Source organism: Leuciscus leuciscus (assembly GCF_965113295.1).
Source record: "Leuciscus leuciscus genome assembly, chromosome: 9".
NCBI lineage: Eukaryota > Metazoa > Chordata > Actinopteri > Cypriniformes > Leuciscidae > Leuciscus > Leuciscus leuciscus.
The window spans coordinates 21,745,470-21,767,023 of NC_138733.1; the positions used below are offsets into that span (position 1 = coordinate 21,745,470).

General features: G+C 36.5%; 1 protein-coding gene across 1 annotated transcript in view; it reads left to right on the plus strand.

Annotated features, from left to right (window-relative positions):
- The first annotated feature begins 4,687 nt into the window (after positions 1 to 4,687).
- Positions 4,688 to 21,554, plus strand: part of rtn4rl1b (reticulon 4 receptor-like 1b) — a 166,221-nt gene continuing 149,354 nt past the window's right edge. Inside the window, exon 1 of the mRNA XM_082180549.1 lies at positions 4,688 to 5,500. Within this exon, the coding sequence (XP_082036675.1) occupies positions 5,488 to 5,500 (13 nt within the window). The 5' untranslated portion in view covers positions 4,688 to 5,487. The remainder of the gene's footprint in view (positions 5,501 to 21,554) is intronic.

A 21,554-nucleotide genomic window follows, 5' to 3' on the forward strand; every position in this document is an offset into this window, starting at 1 on the left:
ATATAATTCAAAAGAAAGTAAATTGCTTTTATATTGTCACTGTACAAAAGTTTAAAGAAATTATCTCTGGAAAAGTAGGCTATGACATTGAGTCATCATGGTAGATGTAAAAACTTGAAGAGACACGTTTTCAATTCAATTACTTTGTAAGACTGAATGTTTATAGGATTAGGAAAGCAAAATGAATATGTTTTGGGCCATTCCACCAAATGGGTGACATTTGGTTGTTGTAACTCTTCAAAATTAAACTTTATTTTTTATCTTTTTTCAACAGTGAATCTATACTACACATATTTAACTATTCAAAATGTGTATTGGTCAATCTCAGGAAACTTTTATATATATATATATATATATATATATATATATATATATATATATATACAATATATTTTTTTTTACAAGGTTTCTAAGCAAAAGATGGACGCATGTTTTCTCAGTCCTGTTACTGAAACTCATGTGCCATTTAAAAAAGCGTTTAAAAGCATGTCAATTAATTCCTTTGTTTTCTCCACAATAAAGTGTTTATTTTAAATAAATTGTTGGTTATGTGTTCAAATAATTGATATTTGTGGGAAAAAAATCACTATATATTAAGGCAAGGTGTATTTTAATAAAAAAGACCAAAACCTCAAGTTTATAATTTTGTTTTTATAATTTCATTTATTAAACAATTGTATAAATGATGGACCAAACAAAACTGATAGAAACAGTGGTTTAAATTTATTTTTGTAGAAAAAAAAAATAGTAACAGGAACGAACACTTGGTAACAGGAATGAACTTTGGGTCACAGGAATGAGTGTCCATATGTGTGTGCATGTGTGTGTATGAGAGAGAGTGTACATGACTGTGTGTGCATAAGATTTCTGTGTTGAAGTGATGTACTATGTGCTAGTAGTAGGGAGAGCGGGGCACAACCTAACGCTTTTTGACTTTCTCAGTTTGTGTAAATCTACTTATGGTTCAGAGTATTTATTTTTTCCCACATTAATTTCCCACATGTCTAGTACAATTATGTGGTTTTGTTTTATTAATACAGTATATACTTTTTTCTTGACATACCCCGAAAGAATGGAAGTGAAATGTGACAACATGCCCCATAGGTGGGGTACATTGTAACATGTGTGGGGCACATTGTAACATAACATATGACAGCTTAAAATGTTACCTGATCTAATAAAAAATATATAGCCTACAAAACAAACTAAAATATTTTCTAAATAAAATACAATTAAAAAACTTTTTCATATAAAATAATGGCAATTTTTAATAATTAAATATAAACAAATTTTTGAGTTTTGACTACGAACACATGGAAACACAGCTATACAACATAGTTCAAAACAAATAAATAATTAGTCATTTCTGAACATTGACTCTCAGTCTTTATTCACCTTTTTCTCACGTTTTCCCAATAAAATTAATAAAAGTATAGAATATAATAGCATATTTCTAATAGGGGCACATTGTAACGCAGTGTTACAACATGCCCCCGCCTGCACAACGGGGGTTTAAACCCTGCTAGTGTCTTCTGCTAGTTAGCGAAGCATTAAATAACTATCTCAACTGTTAAATAACATCTTGGAGATTAAAATAATATCAGATTTGTCTTATTTTAAATAAACACAAAAAATAGAGATGAAAAATTAACTTAAGTAATAAATTTACTTTTGCTATGGTTTAATAAATGTCTATGGATATCTTCCAAAAAAAAAAAATATTTTGGCGGATTTTTTTTTCTGTATAGTGTTGATATGGCAACTAGTAAAAATACACAAAGTTTCGTCATCCAAGCATGTGCGGAAGTATTTAAAACAAGCGTGTTACAACTAGCCCCGCGTTAGGTTGTGCCCCGCGCTCCCTACTTCACAGTGAAGGAGGTGGAAAGAGAAAGAAGGAGAGAGAGAAGAAGAGAGATGGAGGGAGAAAGAGGGAAGTTAAGACAAAAAAAATTGAAAAGAGAGGGTTGCGGGTGTGTTTCGCTCCTTCCATTGCAATATGCCATTGGTGGGTGTTTCTGGCACCTGCATGGGTTTTCTCCATCTTCTACAAAATATAAGAAAGACAAAATGTTTAAGTCACTTTGTGGTGGACTGGCTTCCTAGAAGTATGGTGTTCACATTGTAAAACTAATGCTAATGTCTACAATATAAGTAATTGCAACCTTAAAACTCATAATTCAGGTGAATATATATCAACTAATATTTACAGTATTAAATTAACAAAGCAGAGGACACTACTCACTCCTGTTACTTTAACTCACTCCTGTTATTTTTCATATACTGTAGGTAACAGGACTGAAAGTATAGGATTGAGTTTTTAAGCAAAAAGTTATCAAATACATGGCATATGGCCACATCACATACATGCTAATAGCATGAGGACACTGGGCAAATTCTAGTGACTTACCAAAAGTTAATATTTTTAAAATAAACAAATAAAATCTAAGAAATAAAGTAACAGGACAGTATGTTGAGATTGACCTTCTCAGTCATAGTTACAATTTCATCAAATATACAGAAATTAAAACGAGAGGACTTACTTATGGTCTTACCATTGCCTTCAGAAGATCCAGATGATGCAACTTCCTGTTGAAAATGTGTCTTGTGGAATATTCCAAGTTATTCAGAGGGGGGATGTGTTAGGGTAACAGGACTGAGTGGAAACCCGAGGACACGACAAAAATGTGTATTTTATCTAAAATATTAGATAACAATTTTTTTCTCATGAAAAAAACCCAAAACATTTTAAAGCATATTGGATATAAAGTCACACAAAAATTTCGGAAGGATTTTAATCATTATATTTCATGGTAAAGTTTAGAGATAGAGAGTGGGGACATGCAGAGAATGCTATTTTTTTAGTGTTCTATGTAGTTTTTATTAATGGTTTTGATTATACAGGTTAAATTTGTAGTTAGCTTAATGTGCAGGACATTTTGCTTAATAATAAAATGTATTTTAGAGTTAATTTTCATGCAATTTTATAATGTCCTGGGGACAGAAATGTCTCCCTTTCGGTGGAATGGCTCTTTTATAATATATTTTTTTATTTAATCATATAGGTACAGTAGCCAGTTGGGAATCCCTGCATTATCCTCTAGAATAAATGTCAGCATTTAACAAAATCAAGCTTTCTAAACACAAACTGGGTCGGTGCTTATAGGTGTTGACATTCTCACAGCATGCAGTCTCCTCATTAATCAAATTTATAAAGAGTCTTTCATGACTTCTCATCTCCATCTGTGCTCTCTCGCCTGGTGTGTCTGCCTGTGAATGAAGACAGAAGTGCTATAGCTTGAGTCACCAGTCTCCTTCACAATGAATGAATCAGTGGTTTCAAGTGTTCCTGTGTCTCAGATGCATACAAACTACACACTGAGGTGCAAGGGCAAAATAAATAAAAATAACACTTGCATTTTTCATCTTGGATAAAGGTGATGGTTATTATGCACATTTACATACATTTTATTTTAATAGGTTATTAAAAAACACTTTTACAAAAGACATCTGGCCCAAATGGCAGCCATTTAGCATGTTATGTAGCCTTTTTTTGTAGTAGGCTATTTTAACAGAACTGAATTAATTAACATATTATAATATGAATGCATTTTGTTTAGGCCTATACAGTACTGGTCTAAAGTTTGAAAAACGTTTTTGAAAGAAATCTCTTATGCTCATCAAGCCTACGTTTATTTTATCAAAAATATATATATTTTTTGTGTGAATTTTTAATATTGTGAAATATTATTACAATTTAAGATAATAGTTTTCTATTTGTATATAGGCTACTTTAAAATACATTTGATTTCTGTGATGCAAAGCTGAATTTTCATCCAACATTACTCCAGTCTTCAGTGTCACGTGATCCTTCAGAAATCATTCTATTATATTAATGCTGATTTATTATCAATGTTGTAAACAGTTGTGCTACTTTTTTTTATTTCTTTTTTTATAACCTGTGATACTTTTTTCAGGATTCTTTGATGAATAAAAAGCTGAAAAAGAACAGCATTTATTTTAAATATATATATTTTGTAATAATATACACTATTGTTACAAATTTTTGGGGTCAGTACTCTTTTTTCTTTCCTTTTTTGAAAGAAATTAATACTTTTATTCAGCAAGGATGTGTTAAATATAAAAAGTGATAATGAAGATTCATATTGTTAAAAAGATTTATATCTTAAATAAATGCTTTTTAACTTTTTATTCATCAAAGAATGAAAAAAGTATCACAGGGTCCAAAAATTAAGCAGCACAACTGTTTCCAACATTGATAATAAATCAGCATATTAAAATGATTTCTGAAGGATTGTGTGACACTGAAGACAGGAGTAATAACTGCGGAAAGTTCAGCTTTACCATCACAAATAAATTACATTTGAATCTATAATAATTGTAATAATATTTCACAATCTTCTTTTACTGTATTTTTATCAAATAAATGCATGCAGCCTTGTCAAGCATAAGATACTTCTTTCAAAAACTTTAAAAAGAGTAATTGTATCCTATATGCAAGGTTCCCCTATATTCAAGGTGTGCCATACTAGGGATATAATAAAAAGAGAGAGAGAGAGAGAGAGAGAGAGAGAGAGAGAGAGAGAGAGAGACATAATCGAGCTCAAAACAAGAATATATCAACCACTAAACCAACACATGGTAATGTCAGATTATTTTGGGGAGAGGGAGAGAGGAAGAACAGTCCATAAGTGTTTTGAGAGCCCCATCAGCTCTGAGGTATCAGGCACGCGCATCTCTCAGCAGGAGCGCATCATCTGTCCATTCCGCCACTCTCTCACCGCGCGCTCGACATGTGAAGGTGGAACGCTCATATAGGCTATGTGATTTGTCCATGTCCCGAGACCCGAAATATCTGGACGAAATGCTTTCAAAAAGGTGGATTGTTGGAGATTTTGTATGGAGGCAGCGGGACACCTCCCCATAGTTCGGCGTAGAGTGTCTCCGAAGAGTGCACGAGAGTTGCCGCGGCTCGGATTGAGGACCATCTGCTAAATTTACTCAACAATCTGTGTTTTAGAGGGATACACAAATTTCAAACGGCGTCAGTATCTTGCAATAAGAGCTTTTAGAGAATTTTGGATGACATACTACAATACTGCTTGTTTCGTGAGGTTCGCTGAGAGCCGAACACCACCAGGTGCCCCTGCTTAATCTATTCACTGGATAACAACAATTAATACTGCAGAATGTGTTCCTCTCCTTTTGGACTGCTCTCAGTTGACTCTTGTGAAATATTTGCTCGGGACCACACAGGATGAAACGGACATCAGCATTGCAATAAATTAGCCTAATTGAAATTCAGCGAGAAGTCTCCTATGAGCTATAGGAGTACATACATTTATGTATTCTGATTAAACCAGACAGCGTTTGATAGATCGCTTGGCATCTTACTGACAGTGTGAAGTCTGGAATACAAGAATAAATGAACCTGAGTGGACAGACAGAGAATTAACAATAGCCAACATGTTTAAACGTGGTAAGTGCAATTTACAACTTTCATCCCCATGCTGTTTTTAATAGACAGAAGTTGAATTTCGATTTTCAGAATTTTTATACTTGAATATTGGTTGGTTTTTTTCTAAATAAAAATGATGAGTAGGTTGTGTGGAATATCTCCCATAACCCCCCTAAATGCTATAGGGGGACATTTTTAATTTATATATATATTTATATATAATACATGTATTTTTAAATATTTTTTTAATGTTTCTATTTGAGCTGTTCGTCGTGGCATAAAGGTTTTTTATTAAAGATAAAGATGCTTGTTGCAGTATTTGCAAAAACTATTAAGTCTTATTTTTTATATAAATGTAATGATAGATTTTTTTTATACATAAAAATAAGGATGTCTGTTACGGAATATAAGGTTTTGAAAGTTTATGCAAAAGGCTGTTAAGTTCTACAGCTCTCATCCATGTTCATCTTTCCAGAATCATGTGTGTCTGCCCCCGGGTAAGCTCAGCGTAAAGCAGATGTGTTTAAAATATTCATCATCATATCATGAAATATTTTCTTAAGATGCTAGTGGTGGGTGCCGCACTGCAGTTTATGGCCAGTTTTTCATCAGAAAGCATTGTGCTGTCTGCCTGTCTCCAATATATTTCTCTTGGTGGGTTAAACAGGTTTGGCTCAGATAGTCTGTCACAATTATTTATGGACTTTGTTTATGATCAAATGATGAAGTGTAAGGAGTCAATCGTAAGTCGATAGATTAACTGGTTAGTGATGAAGCTGTCATGGGGAGACAGTTGAATGACCTGCAGATCATTGCAAAGACTTGTCAGCTTGTTTTCACTAGATCGGTGATTGTCAGTCCTGGTCCTGGAGTATCCCAGCATTGATCCTTATTTAACACACATGATGTATATCGGCGGCTCTTTAGTAGAGGCTCCAAGACCTGAACAGGGTGTGTCAGATAAAGGGGACATCCAAAATGTGCTGTGCCAGGATCAGTTGTAAGAATTGACAACCCCTGCACTACATCAAATATATGTGATTTAACAGATCCTAAATCTTACTGTTTAAAGTTTACTTGGACATTCCACTTGCCCCATTTCACTTGTCCCCACTTTTATTCATCTGTAGATCTTTTGCATGGCACTATCACATATGCTCAAGCTCTGAAGTTGCTGACTGCTATAAATGTGTAGCGAGTCAGTCTGAAAAAACGAATTTCCTTGGAGGAGGCCCAAAGCTTAACACAGAGACAATTGTTATTTCAATAGACTTGGCGTACGAACAAAACACACCGATCAAGCCTCTCACCGGCACACTAAAGACCCCTTATGAATGCCTGTGAGGAGCCTGTGGTGCAGATATGAGAACAGTGGGTTGGTTTTGAACTGATTTGGATCTGATTTTCATTTACCTCAAAGTAAACCGCTACCTCTAGTGTAGGTTTGCAGTATCTTTTTGGAGACATTTGGTCCCACATATTGTGGGACACACTGTAATCATTCGTTTTTCCATCTCAGTTGAGAAGTCAGCAGAGTTTCTGTTTAGATGTATGTGTATTAATGAAAAGTTGTGAATATTATCAACCTGAAACTTTCACACACACTTATGTTGGGTTTCCATGTTTAATGGGGACTTTCCATTGACATAATGATTTTTTTATACTGTACAAACTGTATATTCTGTCCCCTAACCCTACCCCTAAACACAACCCTCACCGAAAACTTGGCTGTTTTCCTTATGTGGACCAAAAAACAAAACAAAACAAAAGTCCCCACCAGGTAAAAAATGACTGGTTTTACTATCTTTGTCTGACGTAGGGTTTTACATCTCACCCATGTGTTACAACAGTCCTCAGGCTCCCCAATAATAAGACTTGTAAATTGGTTTCAACAAAATGGATACCACTGGCAACAATTGTCAACAGCAGCACAAATGATAAAGGCCAACCAATGGAGTAATAATTATGAAGAAAATTTGTTTTTAAAAGTCAAAAGTTGCTTTTAGAGTAATGAGGTTTCTTTGCTCTGTTGGGTATTAATTGGTCTTTCACTTCAGAGTGCATTCGAAATTACGGAAAAAGTCTGCTGCAGTTTTCTGTTGTGCCTATGACGTCAGGCCTAACTGGTTGTGTGGCAGTGTCCTATGTGCCAGTCTCAGCAGGGCTGTGCATGTGCTGTTTCTGCTAGTAAGAGGTCCAATTTCCTGAAATTGTTCCCTCAATTTCCTCCCAAACTAACTCAAACACACACAGGCATGTTTTGGTCTTGGTTGGTTTAATATAAAAGTGCAGCCATATCCTGCCCATCTCTTAGCATGTCTCCTGTTTTCTCTCTCTCTGTTTCTCGCTATATTCTGCTTGCGCTTCACAATGTCTGACAGTTATTTAAATTGAAACATGTATATATGATGCTACATGGTATATTCAGATTTCTGATGCTTATCTGAAGGCAGTGCTTCAGACTATAATTGGTTTGTTGTGCTGAGTTGTCAGTATAGAGAATGGCCTCGTTTTAAAATTCAGCCTTGAAACGTTGTCAGGCTCAGAAATCCAGCCTGATCTACATCCGGTGACAAATATATTCAATGCTTGAGTTGATCCGGTTAGTTTCTAATCGAGAGAAAAAAAAGAAAGAAAAAAAAAATCAGGCATTACCCACACCTGCAAACAAACCAAGGAGATTTTCCCTGCAAATCCTTTGCAATGAAATGAGAGAAATAACTATTTTCTGGATTAGCTAATGATTATGCAGCTGTGAGTGGAGAAAGTCGGTGTTCAGACGTGATCCTAGACAATGTTGTTATGGGCAGATGGATGGGAGAGTGGGGTTGGTAAGCAAAAGAGGGAACACCTGTGGCCTGACACCACTCTCCTGCACAGCTGCTCATATTCCCCATTTCACCTTCACTCATCACCACAAACACCCCCAGACTGAAATACAAAGTAACTAGAGACAACTTTTACAGCCTGCACCTGCTCAGCTGTTATTTGGGCTACCCCTTATTATTTGTAATTTTCCAGCTCCAACCAAACCGCAAACATAATGACTGTTTTCAAACAGGTTTCTGAAAGACTCACGTTTGTTTGGCCATGAAGGTAGTCCTGTCCAAAAACACACTCCACTAGTTGAGCAAGAAGCTGATGTGTCGGACCACTCAAAGAGCCACAGAGCCAAAGTGTTTACTTAACTGTACTATAGATTAGCACTAAAAATGACACACTTCACATTTAACGCTTAAATGTTTGCCGCAATCAATTTTCAGGGTAACCCTTTACAATAAGGTTCGTTAGTTAACATTAGTTAACTAGATTAGATTAGATTAGATTCAACTACATTAGTTAGCATGAACTAATAATGAACTGCACTTATACAGCATTTATTAATCTTTGTTAAAGGTGCATTGCGCAAGTCTCTGAGTTTTTGCAGAACTATGCCCCCTCTGGTGGCAAGCGAAACTGCAACAACAAAAGTTTTCTTTTTTTTATCTTACGTGAAGTTTGCGTTGGTGTTTGAAATGAACTACAAGCCGGTCTCTTAGAATCCATCTTCTACGGAGAATGGCGGCGAATACACAAACCTGCCAGACATAGCCAGGTGAGCGTGCCGTGAACGCGCATGACGTCACGCCCAGTCTCAAATTCCGACCCGAATCCCTCTTATTTATTTTACTGTACAGGATTATAGAGACAATCGCAGTGATCAGAGAAGGGCTCATTCAGCCCATCAGGCAATTGTTTAAGCATGTATGGGTTAGAAAACAGGTATTTTTAACATGAAAAGTAGCGCAATGCACCTTTAATGTTAATTTCAACATTTACTAATACTTTATTAAAATCTTGTTAACATTAGTTAATGTACCGTGAACTAACATGAACAAACAACGAACAGCTCTATTTTTATTAACTAACGTTAACAAAGATGAACAAATACAGTAACAAATGGATTGTTCATGGTTAGTTCATGTTAGTTAATACATGAACTAATGTTAACTAATGAATCTTATTGTAAAGTGTTACCATTTTCAGCATAATTTTCTCATATGGTATTTTCACAACAGCGTCATTCAACATTAAGAGAGAGATAGCAGTAATTTCTTTGCCATTATCAATGATATAGAGTGCAACAGTTGGATTAAAATCCCATTCATTTTAATACCAAAGCCATTAGTCTGCATTTTTTCAACTTATTTATTCAATAATTGTGTTTAACGGTGGAATTCCTAGTGAAAACATTCTTGCACTCTATTACGTGGTGCTCTGGAATATTTGATTCTGATTGGTCAATTGCGGGATTTAATAATCTCATATTTCCTCTATCCATCATCCACAGGTCAATATTATCTTCCTTAAACCTTAAGTCCCCAGTTTATGTCAAATATGCACATTATTCTTTAACTAAGAAACACATAAAATGTTAGCAACTTGCTTTTAAATGGCTAAATATATTGTGTGATCAAACTTAACCATCTGAAGTAAAATAAAAGTGTAATATATAATATGTAACTTGGTGTAATTCAGTAGTGTAATACATATGCTCTGATCACATCAGTGGACTTCAATTACCACACAGCTATGAAACATGCCTCAGACCTCTCTGCATGCCAAACAGCTCATTTCCTGAAGGACACTCACTGAATGACAAAAGGATGAGCGCAGAGGCCAGCAAGCGCCATTGCCTGTCATCTTACCCCGTCCCATGGGACATAAATTCTTATCATTCCAGCTATCGGTAATTATAAGTAATTAGTAGCACAGGAAGTGGTATTTTAATGAGTGTCATTTTCTTCTTATGTCCTCATCTTCATGCACCTTTTGACCAGTTCAAACCCGGCACAGGACACATTTGGTTAGGATGGATGTTTTATGCATATTTTATCTGCTCGTTTTGCTTCCACATAGACAAATGAACCTAGTGTTTAGTTTTTACTCTCCATAAGGCTGACTTCCACTGGCATTAGACTGATGACTGTACATTATTATTTATAAGAATGAGTTTGCAATCCAGATGCCTGTACCTGACATTTTGTCTTGCAACAATGTTCTCATTAACTCATAATTCATACACAAACTATAATTAAATACACATTTCCTGGCTGCTGTGGTGTCCAGAAGGGAGGAAGTCTCCAGCGTAGCATGTGGCATCTCTAAGTGCCCTTTACCAACACCTGAAATCTCAGCACAAATATCTCTCCTCTGCCTTTGGAGTGGAAATGAGATGCTGGCTTGGTCATTAGTGGATGATAATGAGGTAAGAGAGACAAACAACCCTAAGCCCTGTTGGTTTTGTTAATATTAATAATTAATTTCTGATTAAGTGACTAATTGCGGTGGAAAGGTCAATGTCAATGTAAGGTCCGTTGATGTTAGGAGATGAGTACAGAGTAGAAAGGAAGGGAGGTGGAAAAAAGACATCATCCCTTTTCAACTTGGGATCGAAGGATTTTTTCAGCATGAAAAATACACATATATAATATATATTGTATAATATAATGTATATATTAGGGGTGTAACAATATATCGTAATACAAAAATGCAACAATATGTATTGTGGATAGTGAAAATATTATTGTGTATAGTTCACCCCAAATAAAAATTACTGTGTGAGAAGAAAATCAAGTTTTCAGAGTTTTAGTGTCAGTACTACATTAATATAATGTTGCATAATAATGCAATGGGGGAATATTTGGTCCTGATAATGCCAAATGTCTTAAGTTACCAGTAAAATTGGCCTACATTATTTTAAATATATCTAGTCAGTGGCAGAGTGCAAGCATATTAGTCTAAAATAATTCAGTTTTCAGCTTCAGAATAATGAATATTTTTATTCTGGTGTCAGTCCTGTGCATTGGGCTACCAGCACCAAGTCCAAACCCATTCATTTACACCCACAATGTAATATCAAATTTAGCATTTTAATCAACAGTACATTTTTTGTTAATCTTTTATCACATATCGCAATAATATCGTATCGTGAGATCAGAATCGTGATATGTATCGAATCGTGACATGAGGGTATTGTTACACCCCTAATATATATATATATATATATATATATATATATATATATATATATATATATATAACAGGTAAGTTGTTGGTTTTTTCTTTGGTCATATCTTATCTGGCCTACAGCTCTAAGTAAGCCAGAATTACTACTGGTTTGCCCCTTCAAAAAAAAGGTGCATGATGCCCTGAAAGGATATGACAGTGCAAGAGTGTTGACAGTCGTCCCAAGCGTTCTAACGCTCCGCTGACAGACATGCCCGAGAGATTCTTTCAGTCCCATAGTGCCATGACCAGTGAGTACTGAGACAGGGATGCTGTCCTCCCTGCAGGCTTTGGCTGGCATCTGTCACACTGCACTACTAACACATGACATGTGGATGGCGCTGGCTGAGGAACTGGATAATCATCGGCGAGACACGTAAATTCCAGAGAGAGCATGTGCGAATTGAAGCAGCCATCCAAAGATATACTGTACGGTACAGTGCATAAATCAATGTATATGCAAGGATGAACTCACACATACATACACGACCAAGTCATGCTCTCTTTTCTTATTATAACCGTGTTCTCAAAGTGACCTTCGGAATCTGTTCATTTCTCATGATCCATAATGCCGGTTTTATGTTCCTGCTGTGCCGACCTCAATGCAGATTATGGAAACAGTATCAGCATAGAGGTCAGTACATTTTGGTAAAATCTTTGCTTCTGATGGAAGTCTCCTTTATGGGTTTGTTTAATTATAAAACTCTCTGCATGGAGCTTATAATAGCCAGAAACTCTATAAACTGAGTCATTTTTAGGCACCCTCTTGTTCGCCTCACTTCTCTCCTGGGTCTCTACTTCTATCTGTGCTTTCTTCTAGATGAGACATAATATAGAAACTGGAGATGTGAATTGGATAATAGTCACTTTCTTTATGTTGAGACAAACCTGATCATCATCTTGGATCGAGGCCATAGAAGGAATCTCAGTCATCATCACTGGGCATTGTTTCACATTTTGCTCGCTTCTCAGATTGAATGAGTGAGTGATTGAGGCCCTGAGAAAAAGCACCAAATAAGAGGCAATTCCTCTGTGTTATAAGGCCTTCTCTTGCCTGAAGGATCTTCATTGTATGATTGAAGCCAATTCAAAGATCAGCACTCCCTCCAAGATATTCTATCAATAACTCTACAGTGGGATGCCGGGCACGCAGTCCTCCTGGGGGCAGAATGAGCCTGTTTATCTCCTGTAAAAAGCTAATATGGCCATATCCATGTTCAACCTTATACACGGAGGAAAATAGCTGTATGAAAGAAAAATAAAGTGAGATAAATTTAAACTCTCAATGGTTTCTTCGAGAACGCATTAAGATGCGAATGGAGAATTTTCATTCAAGTCATCTCAGTTTGGAATAGTGGTTCTCAACTAGGGGTCCTCAGAAAACATCCAAGTGGGCCACTGGATGACTTAAAAGCATTTAAATTAATAAATGATTTGAATATGAAATAATAGTTTAAAATCAAATTCTTCCAAAACCAAATTATTGGAGCTATGTAATCCATATTCCATTTTTTAGCTATTTAATGTTACTGTATGTCAAGTCAAGTCAAGTCAAGTTTATTTGTATAGCGCTTTTCACAATACAGATTGTATCAAAGCAGCTTCACAGTATTAAATTTAAATAATACAACAAAGTTTGTTTCAAGAGGAATTTATTGATTGATAAAATTAAATTAAATATCCCCAAAATATCCCCAACTGAGCAAGCCAAAGGCAACAGTGGCAAGGAACCGAAAAACTCCATCAAGTGACCTAATGGTGTCCTAAAACTCCATCAGGTGACCTAATGGAGATAAAAAAACCTTGGGAGAACCCAGGCTCAGTCGGGGGCCAGTTCTCCTCTGGCATTTATGAGCTAGAGGCCGGATTGTAGTTTGAACTGTAGGATTATATGAATGCCTGGCTTTTTAACAATTGTGTCAAAGGGATTTTTTTTTGGGAGAAACATCTAAGAGTAAGTTATCTGTTAGATTTGAAGTTTTCTGGAGTTATGAGAGAACAATCTTTGAGCAATAAAATTTCCTTTGAGTATCTATAAGACGTTATCACAGGATTTTACAAGGCCTCGATACACTTTGCTACTGAAAAGGCAGAAAACACTAATACATTTACGAAGGTACAGTACTGCTGCAAACATCCATTCATTGATTGTCTTCACAAGCCACTGTATGCTTGCGCGTCTCATATGTTACCATTTTGACATTATGGCAGGTCATAAAATGTTAAACTGCTTCCTGTCCAAATAAACCGTAGATTAACTCTCCCGACACATACTGAGTTTGGCAAATATTGTCACTCAAAACTAAACCCCTGGAAACCTCTGTGCCCTTTACACACACAGTTGCAGCGCACACACTTGTGTTCTGTTTCAAACTTCTTTTATGTTCTACTTTTTTTTTGTATTCATTTCTGTACCCTGTTTGATGCTTTTAGTAATTTAAAAGACATTCTCAATTATATTCTGAATGCACAACCCTGCCGTGAATCAGTGTGCATGATGTCAAGGTCTGAATGAAGCTCTCAACAGCAGTGTGAAGGCCACATCAGAGATATTCCTGCATGCAATACAAAACATTCAATACAGCAGATTCAAAATACAACTAACCATACTATTACTTTTCCAGCCATGTTCTTGACTCCTAAAACACACATTGCAGTATATCTCTTGAATTCCTCCATATTTATAGACACCTGAAAATCATATTACAACTGGACTTTGACTGGTTTTCAGGGTATTGCAATTTGATCAGTCTGTGTGCCTTGATCTGCATATCTCACATCTTGTATCCCATTCTCTTAATCTCTATATCTCTGTATCTTTGTACGCTCTCTAAACACCTGTTACCTTTTAATAAAAGATGATAAAGTAAAGCAATGTTAGCTTGCAGCAATAATGAAAATCCTCAGAAAAATCATGCATCTCTTATCTTTTCATCCCAAACTGCATTGTTCTCGTAACAAAAGGGCATTCAAATGAAAGCATACATGTACAGTGTTTCTTTCCCTGGATATGGAGTAGGTTGAAAATGATATACAGACATGTAATCAGCTTTTTCATTAATACTGGAGCCCACTTCAGCTTGAGATTGGAATGAGACTGCAGTAGTTTCTGGAACGGTGTGAGACATTCACTGCATACATTGCTATGGGAGTGCAATTCTCCCTGTGCTATATGTGACTAACCTTAATTGCAATCCATATCTGCTGACCACAAAAATCCTAGAAACCTGGATGGGCTCTTTTGACGGGCCAGTAAGAAACCACCAAGCAACCACATAGCAATGCAGAAAAATCCCTCACAACACCCTGGCAACCACACATTGGGGCAGAATGGAATATTTACTTCAAAAAATTTACAAATCATTTAAAAAAATCATTGTATTAATTAAGAAATGCTATAATCTAGAATTACATAATTCATTTATTATTATCATTATTATTAGTAGTAGTAGTGGTAGCAGCAGCAGTAGTAGTAGGATTTTTTTAATTAAGATGTTTACATTTTACTACTACTACTACTACTACTACTACTACTACTACTACTACCACCACCACCACCACCACCACCACCACCATTACTACTACTACTACGACTACTACTACTACTACTACTACTACTACTACTACCACCACCACCACCACCACCATTACTACTACTACTACCACCACCACCACCACCACCACCACTACTACTACTACTACTACTACTTCTACCACCACCACTACTACTACTACTACTACTACTACTACTACTACTACTACCACCACCACCACCACCATTACTACTACGACTACTACTACTACTACCACCACCACCACTACTACTACTACTTCTACCACCACCACCACTACTACTACTACTACTACTACTACTACTACCACCACCACGATCACTACCACCACCACCACCACCACCACGATCACTACCACCACCACCACCACCACCACTACTACTACTACTACTACTACTACTACTGCTGCTGCTGCTTTTACCACCACCACCACCACCACCACCACCACTACTACTACTACTTCTACCACCACCACCACCACCACCACCACTACTACTACTACTACTACTACTACTACCACCACCACGACCACTACCACCACCACCACCACCACTACTACTACTACTACTACTACTGCTGCTTTTACCACCACCACCACTACTACTACTACCACCACCACCACCACCACCACCACCACCATTACTACTACTACTACTACCACCACCACCACCACTACCGATACTACTACTACTACTACTAATTTTACCACCACCACCACCACCACCACCACTACTACTACTACTACTACTACTACTGCTGCTGCTACTACTACTACTACTACTACTACTACTACTACTACTAATTTTACTACCACTACTACTACTACTACTACTACTACTACTACTACTACTACTTTTACCACCATAAATGCCCCATTCATTCATACTACTAGTAGTTTTACCACCACCACCACCACCACCACCATCACCACTACTACTACTACTACTACTACTACTACTACTACTATAAATAATAACGATATGGAATTTGTTTCGTATTGATATAATTTATTATTAATAATATTGTAAAATAGTTTTAAACAAGATTCATACATTTAATTTTTTAAATTATTTTATTTTATGTACAATAATAGTAATATTAATTTTAATTCATTAATAAGAGGCTATACTGCATGCTGAGACTATTCAATTTAAATACTATAAACAAACATGACCTAGATTGCAGCAGTAATTGATTTATCCTGTAGTGAGGCTTTTTATTTACTTTCATTACTCTTTAAACTATTTCAGTCCAAGTGTGATTGAAGCTTTTAGTGTCAAGACAACCTCTGGGAGAGCCATTGGTTTAGCAGATTTGCCCTTGTCTCTTGTAGCACAGGCATATCAGTAATTCATCTAGTACAAACAACAGAAGAGCAAGTGAATGCTTTGTGCCAACCAGCTCATTTACACTTCCATACTCCCATATGAATGTCATGCTTTTAGGCCACAATAAACCCTGTTTTATCCCCCCATCTGTGTCTCTTCATTTAAACCGCAGGACAAAAAAAACAAAAAAAAACCTTCCCACAGAGCTAGAGAAATAGCAGAGTAATGCAATGAAAGAAAAACATTGCAACAAAAGAAAGATGCCACAGAGATGCATATTTTGTAGTGTATTAACATATTTTTAGAGGAGACAAGTAGAATGTATATAACATGTAAATTGAATGGAGAGAGAAATGAAAATGAGGCAAAGGCTGCAGCTGCAAGGACAGACATTAGCTTATTTCGGGATATTAATGGAGGGAACTGGTTTTCTTTGTCACGGTTGCTCTCTCCCATGATAGATCGGGAGGTTAGCAGCCTCTCACAATTTGCCAGCACCGCAAAGCCCAGCAACCAACCTCAGCTGGCCAATCAGAAGGCTGTATTCACCGAAGCCTTTGCGCCCATCTTTGGGCTTGACATCAAGACCTCACGTTACCAAGGGAGCTGAGAACTTCTTTTCAATCTCTTTGATTGTATTTGCATTTTACTTTGCTTAATTCATGTTTTCGAGAGCCTTCTTTAAAAGTATGCGGCACAAAGAAATGATGAGATTCACTGGAGGCTCTTCCATCAATGAAGATTTAAAGGCAAACTGCAAAAAAATCAGACTAGTGGAAAGAAGTGGAGAGGAAGTTCTGATTGCAGAATGCAGAGGCTGATTAAGCGAGGACAGAGGGTCAGTTAAGGCTGTTTATGCCAATGTGGTCAAAATTATTCTAATACTCTGCCAAATTTGATAAATTGACAGTAAAGACATTTGTGTGTAACAAAGATTTATTTTTCAAATAAATGCTGTGCAAAAAGTATCATATTTAGCAGCACAACAGTTTTTTTTTACATTGATAATAATAAGAAATGTTTCACCAAATCAGCATATTAAAATGATTTCTGAAGTATCACGTGACACTGAAGACTGGGGTAATGAGGCTGAAAATTCAGTTTTGCCTTTGAATAAATTACATTTTAATATAATAAACCGTTATTTAAAAATATTTCACAATATTACCGTTTTGCTGTATTGTTCATCGAATAAATGCACTTATAGCTATGTATGTGTAAAGCACTCCTTTTGAAAACCAGCATAGAAAACAGTTTTCAAGATGGCTGCCGTCTTGTCAAGTGTGAGCACACGACATATAGCAGAGTTTGTGCTGCACGTCAATGAATTGAGCAGATTGTTTTCCTTCAGAAAGGTAAAGCTGTGTTTTCTATCCTCCAGTTCTTTCCAGGTCACATTTTTCTCTGTAACAGTTTCATTATTTAAGCTTCTCTTCTATTGCTCTCTGCCTTTGGGGTTCAAGAAAAATGTGCAACGCTTTAGTGAAAGAGGAACTACCTTGTGCTTACTCTGAAACTATACTATACATTATTCACAGCAGGTTACAGTCATCGAAAAGGGGCTGTTTAAGCTTTTACACACAAATGGAACCAAAATGCGACAAGACCAGTTATTTTCTTTTATTTTCCAACATTAGCTTCAGTTTAAAGACAGCATGGTACTGACAGTCAAATGAAGTAGTGACAAAGATATCTGATTGCTATGACTCTTTAGAGGATATTTTGAACCCCATTGCCATGCTACTAAGAAAGCTAGCAAAAAACAGTTTACAATGCTAGCTGGTTTCACAGATAAACTGGTTTAGGTGGTTGCTAGCCAAATATCTTATGAGTTGAAGTCAACCTAATAGACCATTTTGGTTAAACTGTTTGGGTTCTGGCTTACCATGTTCGAAAACATAACCGTGCTTCCCATCAGGGCATCGAATTGCTGTACACTCTTATAAATAATGGTTCTTTATTTGCATTGATGGTTCCACGAGGATCCTTTAACATCAATGGAACCTTTTTATTCCACAAAAGGTTCTTTATGGTGGAAAAATGATTAGTTCTAAAGTGATAAGGGAACTAAAAGATTAGTTCTTTAAGAGCTAATCACTGAAAGATTTTTTGGGGAACCAATTTTTTTTTATTTAATTGTAATGCTGTGAAAATGCGCTTTTGGAACATTGGAGTGTAATGTTTATCATCCTTCAAGTGAATTTACATTTATAATGCTTCATTTCCTAAGATATTGTTCAAACCCTGCTAATATTGTTATGCTAATAAACCCCATGTCCCCATGTCCCATATCACTCTTGTCGAACGGCACATGGATAAATACCGGCACAAACAAACAGCAAACACAATAACAACCAAGACAAAAACCCAGCAGAAGGCTGTGGTCCACACATGAAGTCTCTCAATGCTGCTGCAATTATCTTGCTGATTGGCAAGGCCAGTGGCTTCATGCAGACGCAGCTGTGGTTTAGCTGCATGTGTGTGGTTGCGTTGGTATGAGTCCATCCACAGGCCCCATCTTCTGCAGAATATAACAGCATCACAAGGCAGACACCGCAGACTGCTGCTGTTCTGGGAGGAGGCCAGTTGGACAGGTGCTAGCGTTTAACGTAAACAAATGCTTTAACCTACCCCATCATATGCGGCTCACCCTCATTCGGTATTTATGGCTGTTTTTGGCAGTTGAAATTGCATTGAAATTTAAATTGTTTCGGAATGTCACACTGTGACAGTGAGCTTTGGAAAGCCTTGTTTGTTAAAATCTCCCTTTTTACTCATTGGCCTGTTTTAGAGGGATCAAATGATGCTATTTTAAAAGTTAATTTTAAATAATAGAATAGGTTAACATCATTTAATGTTCAAAAACATAATTTTTCATTGAACTGTATATTTTTGCAGCTGCTCTGTTCCCAGTCTGTCTGAAACGCGCTGATTTCTACAAAGCCCCTCCTTCCGAAAAGCTCAGAGTGCTCTGATTGGCCAGGTGACCCAGTGCGTTTTGATTGGCCAAACACCTTCTAAAGCATTTGTTAACACATAGTTATTAATAATAGTCATAGTTTTTTTAGTGGTTTTGCTTTCGCATCCAAATACACAACAACATGATGTCAACACTTCAATTCACTAAAACCGTACCTTCCTTTTTTGGCCATTATGCTAATATTTCACATTGCAACGTGGACGTTTGAGGAAGAAATATCTGGACTTCGATCGAGGCATTTTAGGAAGCTCTGGATCAGTGTTCTCTGTTAGATAGAATCAATCACTTTGTATACATGATCATCAATATCGATGTCATCGTTGGTCACATGTTCTCACCACTTTACAAAATACCTCACAACATGGATGTATCTAATACAGAAGGAGCATCTTTTCATTAGTGTGTGTTATAAGAAGTGACGCTTCTGGAACTTATTTTTAATATTCATGGTTTTAATGTGATGGTTACGGTTGTCATTACTGCACTTTTTTTCTTTCCATGGCTCTCTATTTGTTCTGGTGATCTATCTATCTATCTATCTATCTATCTATCTATCTATCTATCTATCTATCTATCTATCTATCTATCTATCTATCTATCTATCTATCTATCTATCTATCTATCTATCTATCTATCTATCTATCTATCTGTCTGTCTGTCTGTCTGTCTGTCTGTCTGTCTGTCTGTCTGTCTGTCTATCTATCTATCTATTGAACAATGTAAAACATAATATAAAAATATAAAACATTATACATTGTTCACATTTTAGTTTTTAACTTGGAAATGTGCAAAATAATTTCCTTGATATCTGTTCTTCTGATAAATACATTACATAGATTATTTGTTCATCAAAGCCATAAAAGTTTGTTAAATTATTTGAGCATAACCTAATTAATATTCATGCTAAGTCTTCTCTATTTTGTGACATCACAACCAGCACATATGCACTTACTCTCCCAACAACTGTTCCCTCCACTTTTTAAAACAAATTGCCCATGAAGATCTAACACACTAGTAATAAAGGTCAACTTCTCCTTTGAGTACAATAATGTGTGCTAAGCAAAGTTACACACACTTAAGTGTCACTGAGGTTTATGTCAAACTGTCCAAAAACGCATGCTGGCGGAAAACATCTGTCACTGCGGATAGCTAATTAGTGTCGGAACGTGCCTGAAGGTGTGTCAGAAACTCTGTGTTATCTTCATAAAAGATTGCCAGCATGTCTCCATCAAGAAACACAAGACAATCGCCAAGTAAACACATTGCAATTCAAAATGATAAATGGCCTGAAATAGAATAAAAAGAGAGCGGAGAGATGCGATTGATGCATTAATCAGCACAGTGCAGACACATCAATCTAACGGAAGAACTCCACATTAATCCTAAACTTGATGCCTTTATACCCAGCTGAGGATCGGGATAATAGCAGATGGACAGTACGGCCCATCAGGCCTAAAGTCTTTATGGTAGTGTCAATACTACTGGAGTCCCTTATGTCTTCAGAAGTAATGAGACAAAAGCCCCAACCCTGAAAGAGTAATATCATTCATTATCCATGGCTAACAGGCTCTCTCTGGCTCCGGTGAGGGGTTGTTCCTGCATCCTGCAGTCTGCTGTCATTAGCCGGATGTCTTCATGGACCCCTGATGCAGAGACAGTGCTGAGAGGGTGGAGGACCATGTCTCTGGTGGGCTGGACTCGACAAATGGGTCCTGACCTTCGCACATGGTGTCAATGACTGCAACTGCTGCCTTAAAAACAAAACTAGTGCTGGAAAACGATTAATTGCATCCAAAATAAAAGTTGGTATTTACATATGTGTGTGTGTATAATTATTTTGTGTATATAAATACACACATATGCATGTATATATTTAATAAATATTTGCATGTATATACTGTTATATACATGCATATATATTTATATATAATTTATGTTATACATAAATATAATTATTTTATATAAAAATAACACATTATGTAAAAACGTATCTATCTATCTATCCATCCATCCATCCATCCATCCATCCATCCATCCATCTATCTATCTATCTATCTATCTATCTATCTATCTATCTGCTTGTCTTTCACTGTCCCCCCCCCCCCCCCCCCCCCCCCCCCCCAACTCATTCTGCTTGGCTGGAATGC